At 36.7% G+C, this 17,959-nt stretch overlaps 2 protein-coding genes across 11 annotated transcripts in view; one reads left to right on the top strand and one right to left on the bottom strand.

Moving 5' to 3' along the window:
• LOC141461006 (uncharacterized) overlaps positions 1 to 17,959 on the top strand; it is a 463,946-nt gene that overhangs the window by 13,334 nt on the left and 432,653 nt on the right. Inside the window, exon 3 of the mRNA XM_074141602.1 lies at positions 5,726 to 5,984. The gene's annotated coding sequence lies outside the window, so the exon portion shown is untranslated. The remainder of the gene's footprint in view (positions 1 to 5,725; positions 5,985 to 17,959) is intronic.
• Positions 1 to 17,959, bottom strand: part of rols (zinc-RING finger and ankyrin repeat domain-containing protein rolling pebbles) — a 280,008-nt gene that overhangs the window by 6,651 nt on the left and 255,398 nt on the right. For 6 of the 10 annotated variants that reach the window (XM_074141593.1, XM_074141599.1, XM_074141592.1 and 3 more), the window contains 14 exons: positions 16,263 to 16,376; positions 14,312 to 14,440; positions 10,646 to 10,882; positions 10,428 to 10,556; positions 10,066 to 10,173; positions 6,231 to 6,464; positions 4,978 to 5,117; positions 4,276 to 4,395; positions 3,883 to 4,172; positions 3,108 to 3,417; positions 2,227 to 2,355; positions 1,995 to 2,116; positions 618 to 846; positions 266 to 528 (listed from right to left, as the gene is read on the bottom strand). In XM_074141593.1, the coding sequence (XP_073997694.1) occupies positions 266 to 528; positions 618 to 846; positions 1,995 to 2,116; positions 2,227 to 2,355; positions 3,108 to 3,417; positions 3,883 to 4,172; positions 4,276 to 4,395; positions 4,978 to 5,117; positions 6,231 to 6,464; positions 10,066 to 10,173; positions 10,428 to 10,556; positions 10,646 to 10,882; positions 14,312 to 14,440; positions 16,263 to 16,376 (2,554 nt within the window). The remainder of the gene's footprint in view (positions 1 to 265; positions 529 to 617; positions 847 to 1,994; positions 2,117 to 2,226; positions 2,356 to 3,107; positions 3,418 to 3,882; positions 4,173 to 4,275; positions 4,396 to 4,977; positions 5,118 to 6,230; positions 6,465 to 10,065; positions 10,174 to 10,427; positions 10,557 to 10,645; positions 10,883 to 14,311; positions 14,441 to 16,262; positions 16,377 to 17,959) is intronic. The other 4 variants (XM_074141598.1, XM_074141600.1, XM_074141601.1 and 1 more) reach the window with 2 other exon arrangements.

Raw genomic sequence — 17,959 nt, 5'->3', positions numbered from 1 at the left:
AACGCCTCTAGAGATATTTTTCGCATACAAGTAGATCAATAACTTTTAAATAATTTTTCTAAGAACAAAATTATTAGGGCATTATGTGGACGGTTGGATCTAGGATCCCCTATAGAATCGTTTCGGGTGTTCTATAATCTAAGTCACGTTAGAAATAATGAAATATTTTCATAAACTTCGGAGTTTATGTGAAGGTTTGAACCTCTTTGAACTATAGTGATAAGAGTATCTGAGATTTCTTGATTTAGATACTTTATCCACTGACCTTCCGGCTGTATCCGTGGTACCTAATGGTGCTCCGGCAGCCACCAATTGGGTGACAACGTGCATGTGACCTCTTGTAGCTGCAAGAACCAAAGCCGTACTTCCTTGACTGTTCGTAGTCTTGACGCTGGCACCAAATTCCAACAGTAAAGCTACCATATCTGTGCAGCCTTCGTGCGCGAAAATACACAAAGCGGGTGCATTTCCTAACAGATCTGTGGTGTAATTTGGATCCGCTCCAGCTAGCATTAAAAGGCGAGAAACCTGGAAATGGTAATTTCATCGTTAGGTTGTTAGGTCTTTTTTTTTTTGCAACAGGGGGAGAGATACCTAACTAACACCCACTTACTTACCAACACATTAGGACTGTAAACATTTCTAATCGTGCAAACAGCTGCGGATACATCTTCTGTAACATTTGCCACCCAGTGTGCTTGTAGATCCCTAGATGGATATTTCTGCAAAGTCATATTCCTGTAGATGTGAGCTTTAAGTAAATGATGACCAAGCTCCAGGGTGCGTTCAGGATCTAACGGTGCTTGTAGACGGGATAATCGGAATACTATGCCAGCATGGCCCAATCTGTGCAAAGTAAAAAATTGAATGTTCATTATTTCTTTGAGGTAAAATTTGTGGTTTTTTTTTGGTTATAAGAGAAAGAATTTACATTCTTGACAGATTTAGGAAATTGAAAATTGAGTAACAATTAATAGGTAAAGTAATCGCATATTTTTTCAGGCGTGGCTTAACGTCCAACTGCCAATTAGTTGTCGTGGACGGAGGCGACTAGCAAATATACTTTACTGTAAATTTCTCATATTAACCATTAAATAAAAACCAAGGCCCAAGACCGGGAATCGAACCCAGTACCACAACAGAAATTAGCTTTACAGGCCTCCTCTAACTGTTCGGCCACCGTGGAGTCTAATAATTAATAATTAATTATAAAGAATTTTTCTATTTTTCAACTTTTCCAATTGTTATAAGAAAAAGAAATTAGGGCTTTTCCTTCAAAAGTTTAGGCCGTTACCTTCCAATTTGTTTCACCTAATCTGACTATCGAGATCATCTTCAATTGATGTCGATGTCCTTTCACTTCTATGAACATTCTCTGAGGACTTCCTATCACTTTTGATAAAGAGGAATATCACTATAACATATTTTCCGCCTCATCAATTTTTCTCTTAAAAACTATCGTCAATTTTCCAAAGTTTCCTCAGCCATTTTAGCAAGTTAAAAACAAAATTTCACGCAATCAACAAGTCTTAAGAGATTTTTTTTTACTTTTTAATGAAAATTCGCTTAGGAAGAAAAAAACATTTTCACTAATATTGGCGGCTATTCCTATAAAGGACAACAAAATGAGTTTTAGGAGGTTATTTGTGAGGTTTCGAGCTTTCAAACAGCACTCTGGTGGATTTTAAAATAACTACTATTTGCTATGTAATTCAAACTGACCTAAAACCTTTTGTACATAGCCTTGAAGCCATTAGTTCTACCAGAGAACTTAGGTTAATACTCTTAAGGTAATTGTTTTTGATTTAGCGATTCAGCAGTGAACCTTAGGTGGCTCTTAAGTCTGGTGTTAGAATTTAGCCCTAAACTCAGCTTATTCAAGTTTGGTGATGTTTATTTTTCTTCAAGGTGGCAATTTGGGCCCAGCAGGGCTTTGATTAGGATAGGGCATGGATCTTCCATATGGACCAATAATAAATTTTCTAATAACTTACCTGAGATCGCAGAGAAACTTATTGCTTTCCCCCTCGTCCCTTCTGATCAGCCACTCCCTGAAGGAAGGGTGGAAAAACATATAGGTATTGTCCATCCGCTTGATCAACAGACCGGATAATGTCTACAATAATTATTACGAAAAAAAAAATTAATAACGTACGAACAAATTTTCAAAAGAAACAGAAAATGGTACAACTTTCCCTTAAACCTTAACTTATGACCTTTTCTTACCTTAAACCTTTGCAGAAATTCGTCCCAAGAAATAAAATCTGTTGTGTTTAACGAGTTGATTGAATAATAAATTTCCAATAATGTAAGAGGTGCTAACGCTGCTAGACAAACGCTTATAATCGGAGAGACCTGTAAATATAATAAATTAATAAATAATAACGCGAAATTAAAACAAAAAAAGTTGTTTTTGGTCAAAAAATAACTTAGCAAATTCATTTCAATAACTTTCTCTAACAGGAATTAACATAATACATTTTTTTTTTTTTAAATTTTCAACTGGAATTACGCCACAACTCCATCCGTTCTTCACTAACTGATATTTCCATCAGTTATTAAGAAACTCTTTATCTCCTAAAAACAAATATTTCGAAAAACAAGAACAGAAAAGATATCGAAAAAAAAAGTTTAAGAATCAAAGATTTTCTGGTAAAACCGAAATTCAGATCAACCTTAAAATCAAAACTATAATGAAATAGCCTTTAAAAAGAAAGCCCTTGCTTCCTCGCCAGTGGGACATTCGCGTGAATGCAATATTTGATTTGAAATGCGAGTCATACAAAGAGGATGTGGAAGGCTTCTCTCTCTAATACATTATTTTAGAGATATGGCGTGGTTCTAAAAAGTGACAATGTTAGCAAAGATTAAAATTTCTTTGAGTTGGAAGAAAGCATATCAGTTGGAACCTTAAGAACTGTAGTAGAAGAGGAAGTTGCTTGAATGTTCACACACTTTTTGCCAGATGTGAGTACGGATGGCTTAACTAAGATCGGAATGTAAGGAAGTCTATAACATAATCTATAACACATTTCCAAAATGGGGCATGTATTCCTTATAATCTATCGCTTCCTGCAACAAAATCGCAGTAATAAAGTTTCACTTACCCTCTCATACGATTTATTGGTCGGAAATCTAAGATTGAAATGTAGAAGATATATCTGACTGAGCGACACCGGCAGTACTTTATAGCTAGAAGATTTGGCCACCAGGTGTCCACGTTCTATTAGATCCAAAGTGAGTTTGGCAAATAGAAACGATCCTTTGGATAGGCCGGCAAGATGTTGACATAGTCTGAACTGTGCGGCACCGCTGATTATATTCGACTGTATGCTTGGACTATGCGCCACCCTGTAGTTAATATAGTCCAGGAGATCCTTTTGTAGTGCTTCACTGTGTGCACTGGATACGTCCAAACTGTTAACAATAATTCAAAGAAAAGAGAAAATAAATTAATGCATTTTTGTATTTAAATAGGTAAATAATATTTGTTTTTTATTGCGCGATTTCCGTTTAACGCGAGGGTTATTGTTTCCTGAATCTGTAACTTCTTCTTGATCTAAAATTAGAATGACCAAGTTTGGTTGCGTTAGTTTCCTGTTTACAATTTTTAAAATAATTTTTCTTTATAAAATGGTTGCTAATAGTTACTGTTCAGAATCAAGAGTTGCAATCTATTTAGGAAAATATTGATAACAGATTCTGGTTTGGGTATGGATGTAGACTAGACTAGATGAATGCACTAGAAAGATCTACAATCAATTACTAGTTCTCCCATAAGGAGCCTAACACAAGTTGATGTAACTGATTAGGTACATTGTACATTATGTATCAACAATAGCTGTCACTCCTAATCTACAATACATAAAAAAAGACAATCACCTGAGTCTTTGAAATGGCATCGGCGGCATAACATCATCCATATGTGTGCGTACGGTTAGCACGAATTTGAGCCAAGCGGGAGCAGCATGCGCGTGCCTAGCAAGGAAGGAGCCGATGGTATCACCGGTGTCCGGCCGATGGTATTCAGCCTCGCATAGGCCATCCACCAGCACAACACACCGATGGCAGGAGATCTTGCCGACCCGACGCAACGCGGCCAACGGTTCCATGATTCCCCGCCGCCACGCTCCGTCCGGATCCACCATGCACTCCTTCACCGACAGGTACGCCTGGAAAAAAAGGAAGGAGAAAGAAAAAAAAAAAATTGTTTATTAAAAGGAATGGAAACTAAAAGAAAAAATGATGTAAGATTTAATGAAATAGGATACTCACAAGAACATGAGGTTCAGTTTGAAGATATTCCTTATAGGCGGCTAACTGAGGTGCTTGGCATAATTGGGCAGCTATGGAGTGGATGAAATCTGGTACGAGGCATGTAGTATTATTATCAGACTGGAAAAAGTAATCAGCATGAACACCACTTTCTCTTAGTTCCAACTCTTAAGATTCTAACTCAGACTCTTTCCTCACTCAATCTGAGTAATAGTCAACATTACACATCATTCATACGAAGTTTACAAAAAAATCCCAGGAGTCAGGTCCAAGAAAAATCTCAAAAACTGAGCCCTGAGTAAAGATGAACTTTCAGTTGTGGTCTTTTTTCCCGAAACTCAGGATTTACAGTACAATTTATTCGGAACCATTTTTTGGGAAAATCTCGAAATACTGGAAAATGTATTACTTTACTGAGCTTCTTCAAATTTGGAAATTTAGACCCACATTTTATTTTATTTTATTTTATTTTTTTTTTTTTTTTAAACTCAAGGCGCGTTAACAACTGAATCATTTCATTGTCGAAGCTTCTTTGCTGGTCTACGAACAACGTTCTTTCGTTACCAGACACCATCGGACAGTGAGCTGTACGAAGCTTCTAGCAAGGGGGAAAAAAATCTCAAGTCCCCAGCAGGGACTCCAGCCACTCGTAACCACGGAGTTATAATCCCCTTCCTACTTTGTCTTAACTAAAGCTCTTACCTGACAAAAGTGGTAGGCTACAACGTGAGATGCGAGGTGTTGTATCCTTTCTGAGACTAGATTTACTTGACAATAAATACTTTGTGACGTGTTGGAATTAGTTGGACTAGGCCGATCTTTGCCATTATTCGTATGAAGTTCTGAAAAAAAAAAAAAAAAAAAAAAAAATCGTAAATATTAATTATACAGTGGGCGGTAACTGATTTGATATTGAATCTAGTAGAGTCACATGCGGTGGTACATGGTCACATATGGTGGCGCAGCTTCCCTTATAAGCCTTAAGGTTGGGTTTACCCAAAATATATGCCTAAAGAACAAAACATTGTCCTCATTAGTTCACTTATCTGGGAAGGGCACTGACGGTTACCAAGTATGGAGGATGATAAAACCTTTGAGGGCCAAGTTTCCAGGTACCTAGCACCAGACGCGATGTAGAATACCCTGTGTCGCACTCATCAGGGGAGTTCGATAGGAACTTTGTTTGGACAATCTCTAGGTCTGTGCAGGGACCAAATAATCTATTAACCGTAATGCAGTTACTATCAGCATTAAAATTTGGATTTAAAGAACGAAGGAACAATTTTTCTAATTTTGAATTTAAAATTTAAGAGAAATGAGAATTCAGCAATCTTAATCCTAATCTTTAGTCTATATTTCTTAAATGAATATTTAATACATTGTTAAAACAATATATATTTAGTAATTAAAAAATTTATTTCACTAAAATTTGCCTTTTATCTGTCCGCAGGTGTGTGCGTGAGTGTTCAAATTCCGGAAGTGTTTTCTTTAACGGAAGTGCTTTTCTTTAAAATCAATATTCATATTTTTAAATTTGTGCGTAAAAAGATAAGCAATTCGGTTATTCCAAATTCCGTTTTAAATAAACTACTACGAGTTACTTTGTTTTTCCGCTTGAGATCTATTCTTTTTAAACTGTGTCACGTGTCATGTGTGTTTGGACTGGAGAGTTGCAGAGATCGTCTGGCTAACACCGTAATCAGCTAAAGGTAAGCTGGAGAAGTTTAGAATATAGAGCATGCTTTGTGGATGTTATCTTCTACCAATCTTGAGAATGCTAGAATAATATCGTGGTCAAAAAGATTAGAAGAGAATTGTATGGTCGCTTGGGTAATTTGGTCATCAAGGTCTTTAAAAAAGTACCCTTGTTATTGCAGTCTGCCAGCCATTCCTGCAAGGCATTCTTTGTAATTTTAGATCTTACAGTTTAGTGTGATTTATACCCGAATACCTACCTTGTTTCCTACGTCCAAAACAGCTATAATCGACCAGTTGTAACATCAAAGCTGTTTTCCCAGTACCAGGTTGTCCGCTTATAAGTACGCCTGGCAATGATTTCGCTAAACAATTCTCTATCTCCCTGACTATACCATCGCGTCCAACGAACATTGGATCAGCCTCTTGTAATGGTACTTCAAAGAATTGAGGTTTTAGTGGTAGCTGTTGAGCACGATATTCGGCAAACCTCACTGAAAATAGATACTAGATGAAATATTTACATTTTAAAAATATTTTAATGATGAGGAAGGCAAAAAAGTACAAATCCAATTAAGACAAGATTAACAAGTTTACTCTTACTTTCATCGGGCAATTTTCGAAAGGAATTGCAAAGTGGAATTCTCGGTAGGCCCTTTTTGTAAAGTTTAAAGAGACTTGAGGGGGAAATACTAATTCATTTAGGTTCCTGAACTCAACTTCCTGGTCCTAGATGAACATAGGGCATAAGGTTTCATTTTAGATTATTCTTCAGACTATCGCAAATCATAAGGAATTCAAGTCCGTATTTGTTCATGTATCTCTTTTCAAATAGCTCTGTTCCCCCAACTGGTGCTAGATGAAACAGCACTCAGGTGATGATATAGTGGGAATTCAACTCCTACAGGAGGAGTCGGCACTCAAGGATATATTCTCTAATGTCAATATATCCTTCACCTAAACGCTCTCCACAAAATATTCCAAAGAACACACCCCAAATAAAAAATTTAAGAGGGTTCTAGGGAAATGAGTCTTTTTTTTGGTAATTAATAAGGTTCGTAAAGAAATGGGGAGCCGGCAGTTAAGGATAACAACCCCCAGATTCAAAAACCCTTCATTCCCAACGGAGGCTACTACATCACGAGGTAAAACCAACAGATATAAATCCGCTATCTCTGAAATCTCTTTCTATGGAGATACATCCTTCTCTAAGACCCAGGGTTCATTTGAAAGTTCTAGAAAATAAGGGGAATAAAGGGTCTGGTGCAAAAGCACTGTATCATCTAACAGCTCAAATTCCTGACGATGACGTCCCAGAATAAGAATGAGGGCGGGTTCCTGGAAAGTTGTCTAGATATTAGTCTTAGATACGCCTTTGGCGTAGCCCTTTTCCCTTTCTTTTTTGGAGTGTTGAAAGAGCCTTAAGGATTTTGGAAGCACAGGTCTCCCCCAAATAAACCATCTTCTTGAACTAGAAATTTGGACGTTTCCATTAACATATTTAGAACCGGATATATACATATATTTTTTAAGCACGCTCTAAACCTCTTAAAAAAACCTACAAGATGTTCAAAATAAATAAATTTGAAAACTGGTCTTTAAAATAAAAGTTTGACTGCAATTTTTATAGTACAAAATATTTTTTTTTCAAAAATCCACTAAAGAAATTTAACACGTTATAAAAACATTCAGTAAAGAAAACAGTTAAAAAAACATTTTTATGGGTCATATTTTTCGGGGATAGAATACAAAATAAATATCTTTCAACGCAAAAAGAAATACACGAAAACCGGATAAATGGCATTTAGCGACATCTATTAATGAAAGCTTCTTTCTTTCAAAAGCTTCTTTTTATTTTTTGTTTCCACTATATAGAACATTTCTCCATTTTATTTGTGAAAAAAAAAAAATTCTCAACAGACACAACATATGTTTCAAGAATAAACAATAAATTTAAAGAAATCCACAAACAAGCAAATAATAAATAAATAAGGAAGGAGTGTAAGAAAAGTTAATGTTCAGCGATACAAAGCACAGTTACAATAACTACAATACTCTGGAAATCTAAAAATAAATATTGTAAATTTATTTTTAATGTCATCAACTACTTTATGATTAATTTAAAAATAAATAAAAAATTACATATCTTAAGCAAATAATAAAGCCACAGGCAAATTTTAAGAGCATAAAAATGTAAAAAAATAAATCCTATCCGGGGAATATAAATAAATTAATAAATAAACTTACATGTAGTAGTATATCAACGTTGAAAGGCAAAATATTACCATAATTATGAAGGAAATATGAAAGAGCGGAAGAGAATAGGTGATATGGGGTGTAGATTTTCTTCGTGGGTATGCTAAAAGCAAGAGGTGACTTCCGGAGTAGATCTTTACGAGGGTCGTTTGAAAAGTCCGTGCAAAGTCAGAGAGATAGCACCACTGGCGCGTATCGAGGTTATGTTTAGTTAGTAGCATCTCTTGGAAGAACACACACCAAGTTTCAGCCAGATCGGTCTATTTCTTTGTGTTTGGCATTCGTTCGAATCGAGGAAGTCGAGTGATTTTCAAAAAATGGACGCAAAAGAATTTCGTGTGTTGATTAAACACTACTTTATGAAAGGCAAAACGCCTCAGGAGACTAAAGAGAAGCTTGATAAACATTATGGTGACTCTGCACCTTCGATTAGAACAGTTTATAAGTGGTTTCAAAATTTTCGGAGTGGCCATATGGGCACAAGTGACGCTGAACGTTCTGGACGCCCTGTTGAGGTTACTACTCCAGAAATCATTGATAAAATCCATGATATGGTGATGGATGACAGAAGAGTGAAGGTGCGTGAGATTGCTAGTGCTGTGGGCATATCGAATGAACGGGTACATAATATTTTGCATCAACATTTGGACATGACAAAGCTATCCGCAAGATGGGTGCCGCGATTGCTCACGCTTGACCAAAAAACGAAATCGTGTGAAGTGTTGCAAGGACGGTTTGCAGCTGTTCCAGAAGAATCCGCAGGACTTTAAGCGTCGTTTCGTCACTGTGGATGAAACATGGATACATCACTACACTCCTGAGACCAAAGAACAATCTAAACAATGGGTTACCAAGGGGGAATCTGCGCCAAAAAAGGCGAAGACCGTTCCTTCGGCCGGAAAGATTATGGCGACTGTCTTTTGGGATTCGCAAGGAATAATCCTCATCGACTATCTGGAAAAGGGTAAAACTATTACAGGTGCATATTATTCATCGTTATTGGACCGTTTGAAAACCGAGCTGCAAGAAAAACGCCCACGATTGGCCCACAAAAAAGTCCTTTTCCATCACGACAACGCACCAGCTCACACCTCAGCAGTTGTGGTCGCAAAATTAATGGAAATAGGGTTCCAACTCGTTTCACATCCCCCCTATTCTCCAGACTTGGCTCCCTCGGACTACTATTTGTTCCCCAATATGAAGAAATGGCTGGCGGGAAAAAGATTTTATTCAAACGAGGAGGTGATTGCAGAAACGAATGGCTATTTTTCAGACTTGGACAAATCCTATTATTCGCAAGGGATCAACAAACTAGAGCAGCGTTGGACGAAGTGTATAAGCCTAAAAGGAGACTATGTTGAAAAATAAAAAAGGTTTACCCCAAAAAATTAAGTAGTTTTTATTTTTGCACGCACTTTTCAAACGACCCTCGTATGTGAGGGTTCAGTTGTGGAAAGATTAAGTACTATTATTAGGCTAGTACAACTTAAAATGTCGCTTAAATTATGAAGCAGTGGTGGCAGAAGGACTGTTCTTGAGGGATGCCTTAAAGCTGATGAAAGTCCTCTCAGATGGGAGCACTTTTGGCGGAGGGTGATTGATATTATCGGATTACTCTGATTTGAGTCGTGGAAAAGGTTTCCATCAGTGGCTATGCAATGAACTCTCCTGGAAGAACCCATTATTTTGTCTTCTACAAGTGAAATCCACATCATTTCAAATGTATGATCAACCAAACATAGCGCTAAATAAGGTTTTATAGAGAGGGTGCAAAGTTCAGAAATAGAATGAAAAATTAAAAAAAAAAAATCAATAAATAAAAGAAGATACAAAATTTACCTTTGGGATCAATGGGTCCCTTAACAGTTCCAGTCCTAGCTGATCTTCTTATAGACTGTTTTCTATTCTTGAAAGCATTCAGCTCTTGCAGTCGTCCTGGATGTGATGCTGAAATGGCAATCAAGCATGCACACTCTGGTTAGTAAGGTTTTATTAACAACGCAAATCACTGTTAGTACTACAATACGCCAAATGGGGCACACCCTCAAGGCTAATAAAATGAAAATAAAACAAAGCAGAATGCTGAACTATGGTTTTATTGATGATTAATCAAGCCAGATGAACGTACTGAAGGTAGTAGTTGCTAAAAAAATAAGAAGTAAAGTGAAATAAGAAATTCAGTTGAACTTAAAAAAACTTACTTGTCAGAGAATGCCGTCGCTGCAGAGGACTGGAAGAACAATTACTCTGACCTGACATGGACATCAATGATCCTACACTGTCTGAAGAAGGTTCCTTCAATGCTCGATGGGCATCAGCTTCAGAAGAACCTATATTTTTTGGGGGGAAACACAGGGAGAAATAAATCATGTATTTACAAAATTTAACTAAAAAACTCAGGGTCAATTTATTAACTGACCAGTAAGTGTGGAAACAGGACTCGTATTCGTTGACGCTAGTGTATTAGCGTCCAAACTAGCCAACGACGAGATTGAATCATGGCTTCGTGAACTGCGTGCCGAATTTCGAACCCCAGTGGCTGTAGCGCCAGCTCGGCGAGCATTCTCACCGAGCAGTAGACCCAGTCGCATGTACAGATCTTGTTGAGAGCTTTTCTTTGGCTGGCATACAGGTTTAATGGTACCACCTTCATCATCTGGAAAAATTAATTATTACAAAGTTTTATTAAAATAAGCGGAAGAAAGAAATATCTTTTTTGTTTTTTCCAGCAGTTTTTCTTTCTGCTTTACAAAAAATGGACTTTACAAGTGTTTCAAGTTTCATTGAATACTTTGCGGCAGTTTAAGGTTATAGTCTTTTGGTGTTAAGTACAGATTCAGCAAGTTCTTTGACGTGATAAGTTGTAAAAAAAAAAAAAAGAACGAGATGTTATATTTGGGAATATCGAGTGTTTAAAGTGCAAATAATGCGCTTGTGCGAACTGATTCCTCAATAACTCGTCTACCACTACTTCACCTAATGTTCCATCCTTGAAAAATACAGTTATTATTTCTTGTAAGTAAAGTGGTGTTTGGCTAGTATGCAGTTTGTACAGAAGTCCGACGTTCCTTACATTTGACAATGTTAAAGCTACGTCATTGTAAATAGATATATATATATATATTTAATCAACACACTAATTATTCAGTGATTGGTTATTTTATTGAGACTAGAATGCAAGAGATCTGCTCAATAACTTCCGAGAGATTAGAATTTCGTTGACCGTAAATTGGGATTATTGCGTGTTTCTAGCCGTTAGGAGAGTACCTAATCCGTAAGGGCAGATGTATAAGTTTGTTGAGTGAGATAATCCTTTGTAAATCAAGTTCTGGTTTACTAAAGTAGGATTTAAATCATTAGAAATGAAATTTATTAATGAAGATATTAAAAATGAACTTATTAAATGCTAAATTTCCAAAATTTCTGTTCTACCATACATTTGATAACAAAATCCAAGTTAAATTCTTTATTTTTGTTTATAACAATTAAATTACCTCCACCAACACCTCAAAACTACATTAAAGTGATCAAATAATTAAAACATAAAAGTGATAAAAAAACAAAAAAAGAAAATTAAATAAAAAAATGGGAAAATAACCCTTTCACAAGATAAAATTAAACAAAAATGTGCATAGATATGAAAAGCACATGCAGTGCTGAAAATGACTGGTGCGTTGCAAAAATTCATGCTGAGCAGTGAATGCTGTTTGCTGAATTTTAGACAGTGTTTTGCTCAAGATGTTTTTCCAAATGTTCTGGTGCAAAGATTTACAATTTCCTCTCTTACTCCAATTACAATAATTTTAATTGCAAGTTTTCGAAATACATTACATGGAATCTATTTTGTAAATAAAAAAAAATCTCCCAGATGGCTGCCTTCCAAATTGTTGTTCAGGCAATGAAATGCCTGAATATTAAAACAGCTGATGAAACCGTGATGTGATGAGCGCCTAACGATTTGCTGGAAAACCGTAAAAAACTCAATCTTCCTGGAAAATGAATCTTAAAGGCTTTTTATGTGCATCTATAATTAAAGAAAATTGCTGAAGTTGTTTTTCTTCATTGATGAAAATCATGAACAACTGTGTACAATCATTTCCGGAGGGAGGCTATTTTTAGCGTAATGGATTTTGGACGAAAGATTGCAAACTAAACCGGGAAAACGGAAATTAGAAAATTTTCTTTTGGCCGTAATATTTTTTCTTTCGAGTGATTAAGAGCCAAGGAAAAAGTAAAAATTATAATCTCCAGATTTTTGCGAGAAAAAAAAATGAAGATTATTAAACTGTAATTTGAGAACATGCGAAAAAAACAAAGCTTTGACGAAAAGTAAGATTTTGAAGATTTCAGCCATAAAAAAAGGTGCCATCATTAAGAAGACGGGTAGTAATTAGTTTATTAGCTATTAAATTAATTGAAGAAGAACAAACGTTGTTACGCACAAAAGTAGTCACAAGAACACGCAGCAAGTTTAAATTACGAGGGCCGTTTGAAAAGTCCGTGCAAAGTCAGAGACATAGCACTACTGGCGCGTATCGAGGTTATGTTTAGTTAGTAGCATCTCTTGGAAGAACACACACCAAGTTTCAGCCAGATCGGTCTATTTCTTTGTGTTTGGCATTCGTTTGAATCGAGGAAGTCGAGTGATTTTCAAAAAATGGACGAAAAAGAATTTCGTGTGTTGATTAAACACTACTTTATGAAAGGCAAAACACCTCAGGAGACTAAAGAGAAGCTTTATGGTGACTCTGCACCTTCGATTAGAACAGTTTATAAGTGGTTTCAAAATTTTCGGAGTGGCCATATGGGCACAAGTGACGCTGAACGTTCTGGACGCCCTGTTGAGGTTACTACTCCAGAAATCATTGATAAAATCCATGATATGGTGATGGATGACAGAAGAGTGAAGGTGCGTGAGATTGCTAGTGCTGTGGGCATATCGAATGAACGGGTACATAATATTTTGCATCAACATTTGGACATGACAAAGCTATCCGCAAGATGGGTGCCGCGATTGCTCACGCTTGACCAAAAAACGAAATCGTGTGAAGTGTTGCAAGGACGGTTTGCAGCTGTTCCAGAAGAATCCGCAGGACTTTAAGCGTCGTTTCGTCACTGTGGATGAAACATGGATACATCACTACACTCCTGAGACCAAAGAACAATCTAAACAATGGGTTACCAAGGGGGAATCTACGCCAAAAAAGGCGAAGACCGTTCCTTCGACCGGAAAGATTATGGCGACGGTCTTTTGGGATTCGCAAGGAATAATCCTCATCGACTATCTGGAAAAGGGTAAAACTATTACAGGTGCATATTATTCATCGTTATTGGACCGTTTGAAAAACGCCCACGATTAGCCCACAAAAAAGTCCTTTTCCATCACGACAACGCACCAGCTCACACCTCTCAGCAGTTGTGGTCGCAAAATTAATGGGAAATAGGGTTCCAACTCGTTTCACATCCACCCCCCTATTCTCCAGACTTGGCTCCCTCGGACTACTATTTGTTCCCCAATATGAAGAAATGGCTGGCGGGAAAAAGATTTTATTCAAACGAGGAGGTGATTGCAGAAACGAAAGGCTATTTTTCAGACTTGGACAAATCCTATTATTCGGAAGGGATCAACAAACTAGAGCAGCGTTGGACGAAGTGTATAAGCCTAAAAGGAGACTATGATGAAAAATAAAAAAGGTTTACCCCCAAAAATTAAGTAGTTTTTATTTTTGCACGCACTTTTCAAACGACCCTCGTATTTAGCTAATTTCATGCAAATCTTCGTAAAACAAAAAATTTGTTTTAATAATTTTAGATATTAGTAATTAATTCTTTATCAATAAAACAAATAATCAATAAAAACCCTAAAAACTGTACAAAAAATCTTTTAAAATAAATAAATTATTAAACATTACAGCGAAATAAAATTAATTATTTCTTTAGAAGATAAAAAAAAGACGAATTAGACATTTAAAAAAAGGCAAAATATAAAAAAAACACGTAAAACACAGAAATAAATAAAAAGAATGCAATCAGGCAAAAGGCTTTGTGGAAATGCTTTTTGATTGTTGTGAATTTAGTTAATTGCCTGAGGCTAGTTGATTGAGGCCGGTTATAGCTCCTGAAGATGAACTCCACAGTGATCGGATCTTAGTTAGGACTACAGACGACCAACGACGTGGCTCCAAAGCCGCTGATGCAGAACCAGTCATCAGAGCTGTACATATAGATAAAGAGTTTTTTTTTTTTTTTGGTAGGTTGTAGTTGGTTGATGATCTTGTGTTCTGTTGCAGAGTTTGGTTAGGTTTGGCGGATATAAATTTTTTTTTTAAGTTTGGGAAAGAAATGTCGAAAGGTTTCCTGTTAAATTAGAAATTAAACTTGACAGCGATGGATGATCTGGTTCGGTCTTATAGATGCTTGAAGAACATTTCCTTCCGGGGGTTCTGATCTAGCTTTATGATTAGATGCCTATGCTTGACCAATACTTAACAAGATTGAAGTACCAAGGAAAAATGATACACATCTGCTGGGAGATGTTACTATCAAGAAATTTCTTTGTTTTGCGCTTGACTTAGCTCATTCCCAACATATTCAAAGGGTCATCTCTCGAAGCTTCATCAAAATCATTTACCAATCGGTTCGTACATTCTACCTAACTAGCCACTGATGACAAAGACTTCTTAGCATAACAAAAAGAAGCTGGGCCCCAGAAAGGGAAAAGTCTTCGTGAAAGAATTTCTGATGTACTTTGAAGAGGGGAGAAAGAAACAACCTCTGGCAAACGACTGGGATCGGGGTCAAGACAGTTTCTTTGTTAGATGAGTTCAAAACGCTTTGTTAGGCATAAATATTGCTACAGATATCAATCTGGCTTTTATAACTTCTTTTAAGGGTATTAGAGACGAGACCCCCAAAGCCACAAGAAGTATTGTGGTACTGGATTCGATTCCTAGGCCTTGGATTTTATTTAATAGCTTATTTGAGCAATTTTTTTGTAGATAAGTACGTTTGCTAGTCGCCTCCACCCAAGATACCTTGATTGGTAGTTCAACTACCCGTAGTGGTCATTGGCTTAAATCTCTGTAACCAAACACCACACTGTTCCTGTCTGGGAACTATCAGAACAGCATTTGAACCGCGCCATTAGCGCCTCCATCAACTCCTTGGGAGTGTCCCTCTCCTTAGATGTCTAGCGCTAATTTTAAACCGCTTTCAGAAACCCCATGTCTTACTCGTCATATCTATTGCAGAGAGCAGGGACTTCCCTATTTTTCTCTTAATTTTACCACGAGCTCTCTGAATGACCTTTCTTTTTCTCATCTTATCTACAGACAGCCTCTCCGATAACAAAGCTCCAGAAAATTCAAAACAATGGACATGTCAGCTCTAATCTTTGTTAACATTTCTTAGTTTAATTTAAAAATAAATAGAAAATTAAGAACGAGATGTGTAATTGATTTTCTGATGGATAATAAAAAGAAAATTCCGCTGGGAAACTATTAAATACTCAAGAAGAAAACTTTGTTTTCCCAAAGAATTTCGATCAAGTCTACACTAAATACTTTAAATTAATTCTACAAGAATACCTACCTTCATTAATACTAGTGCTGTATTCAGACTATACATACAGGTAAACTACTTTCTACATTACTGAAATGAACCATCTGAAGAGAAGAAACATCCAAGTGAAGTGGAGACGATGACTAGGCAGTTACATGTGAAGATCTCTGATTCAGATACGGTCTGAAGAACTATCCATGAAGTGCATGAGAAAACCTCATCCTTAGGAACTTTTTTCTTTCTCTCTGATTTAATGAAGATGATTTGGAAATCAAACCGAGAGAGGCGAAAGGAGAAGGGGAAAGATAAGACGTACATAAACAATTATTTTAATCAAGTACGGTGGAGGAGGGGGGCAATCTATTATTGGCATGAGTCATCACTTATTACACAATAATGAAATTAAAATGGTTGATTAAAATTGAAAATGCATCGAGAAGGGATTATATATTATTATTATTAAAATACGATATTACCTGAGAGTGCATTATCCGATGGTACTCTAGCTGCATTTCTCAAACCCCAAGGACTTCTTAATGACTTTGGACTGAGAAAGAATTTTTTTCGTCCCTGTGGTGGTGTTGGACAACCTGTAAAAAGAAAAAGGGAATATAACAGTATAATATGAACATCAAATGTGTAGCGAAATTTGAGTGACGGACGAAAAACATAGTAGGCGGGAAGTGCATTTTTCTGAACGGTCATTCATACTCAAGTTTCCTGAATTTCATTCAGTACTTCCTGTACTAACTATAAAAATAAAAGGCCTTTTCATTGATTTGACATTTTTACGAGCACAGATTTTAATGACGTCTTAGAGATACTTAATTAGTAGAACCTACCTGATTTCCTCTATCTAAATCACGAAAATATTGCAATGAAGTTGAATCTTCGATGTCGAGTTTTCATGGGAAATTTTAAGGTCACTAAATCCAGAAAGTGGTTTTAACAAAATGGCCCATATGAACAAAATATCTCAAAAACCAAAAGTAGAAGGAAGTCGATTTTTTTTATTTAAATTGGGAGTTGGTGGAGTTTGAGTGTGAAGACTAGGTATTTAGACTTAGTTGGGTTAATTCTTACATCATACACCTATCCCACCAGCCGACCATGTGCGGTACCTTGGAATGTACCTAGACCAGAGACTTATCTGGAACCCCCATACGAGACTTAAACGTACCGAACTAAACAAACGATACAAACTTCTAGCCAGACTACTCGACAAACGCTCAAAACTCTCACTACAGAACAAACGACGACTCTATACAGCTCTTCTCACACCAATATGGGACTTACGGACTCGAACTTTACGGAACAGCTAAAAAATCCAACATCAATAGACTGCAAACACTCCAATCCAAAATACTGCGCCGCATAGTAGACGCTCCATTCTATATGTTAGCAACCACACAATCCATACAGATCTCCAAATTCCACTCATCTCCGAACTTGCCAAAATCCGATATAAAAATTTTCATCAAAAACTCTCATTTCATCCCCAACCCTTTAGCTGAAAACTTGTCTACAACTACGCTACCCTCCAATCCTCGAAGACGGCTGAGGCGCCGTTGGCCCCGTGACCAACTGGGTGACTAATGGCGGCCATCACTGGATGACCGTCATACACGTCTGCCACGTTACTGTATACATACACTTATCTCATTTACTTATTGTGCCCTGTAGGTACAGCTGTAAATCTCAATAAAAGGATAAATAAATAAATAAACATGGGAGTTACCATGAAATTAGATTTTAACCTATCGATCAAAATCCCTTAACCAATTAATTGTTCTCTATTCTGAGATTATCTCTAATAAAACGTTTATTTGAAACATTCTGCCCAGTAAATTCGACTAAAGGGCACTTTTCGGTTGGACTTCCTTTGGTTAGCACCCATTTGAGTAGAATTTCAAGTTAAAATGTTCCTATGAGCCAACAACTCGGAGAATTGTGGCCTGGAAAAAGTTCATGTTGATGTTCACAACAGTTTTTTTCGTTGGATGTTGGCGAATTTTCGCAATTACTAGTCATCACCGGATGTACAATCTTTTGGGTCCCTGAGTTTGAAGACTGTTAGTTTTCCGGTGTAATTGTGTGGCAGGGTGAATGTATGTAGACAGCAAAGGCTAACTGCTAGAAACGATATCTTATTTGGAAGTGTTAACACTCCATT

The sequence above is a fragment of the Rhodnius prolixus genome, unplaced genomic scaffold (genome assembly GCF_049639745.1).
Source record: "Rhodnius prolixus isolate KJV_2025 unplaced genomic scaffold, Rpr scaffold_6, whole genome shotgun sequence".
Classification (NCBI taxonomy): Eukaryota; Metazoa; Arthropoda; class Insecta; order Hemiptera; family Reduviidae; genus Rhodnius; species Rhodnius prolixus.
This window is presented reverse-complemented; position numbering and strand designations above follow the sequence as displayed.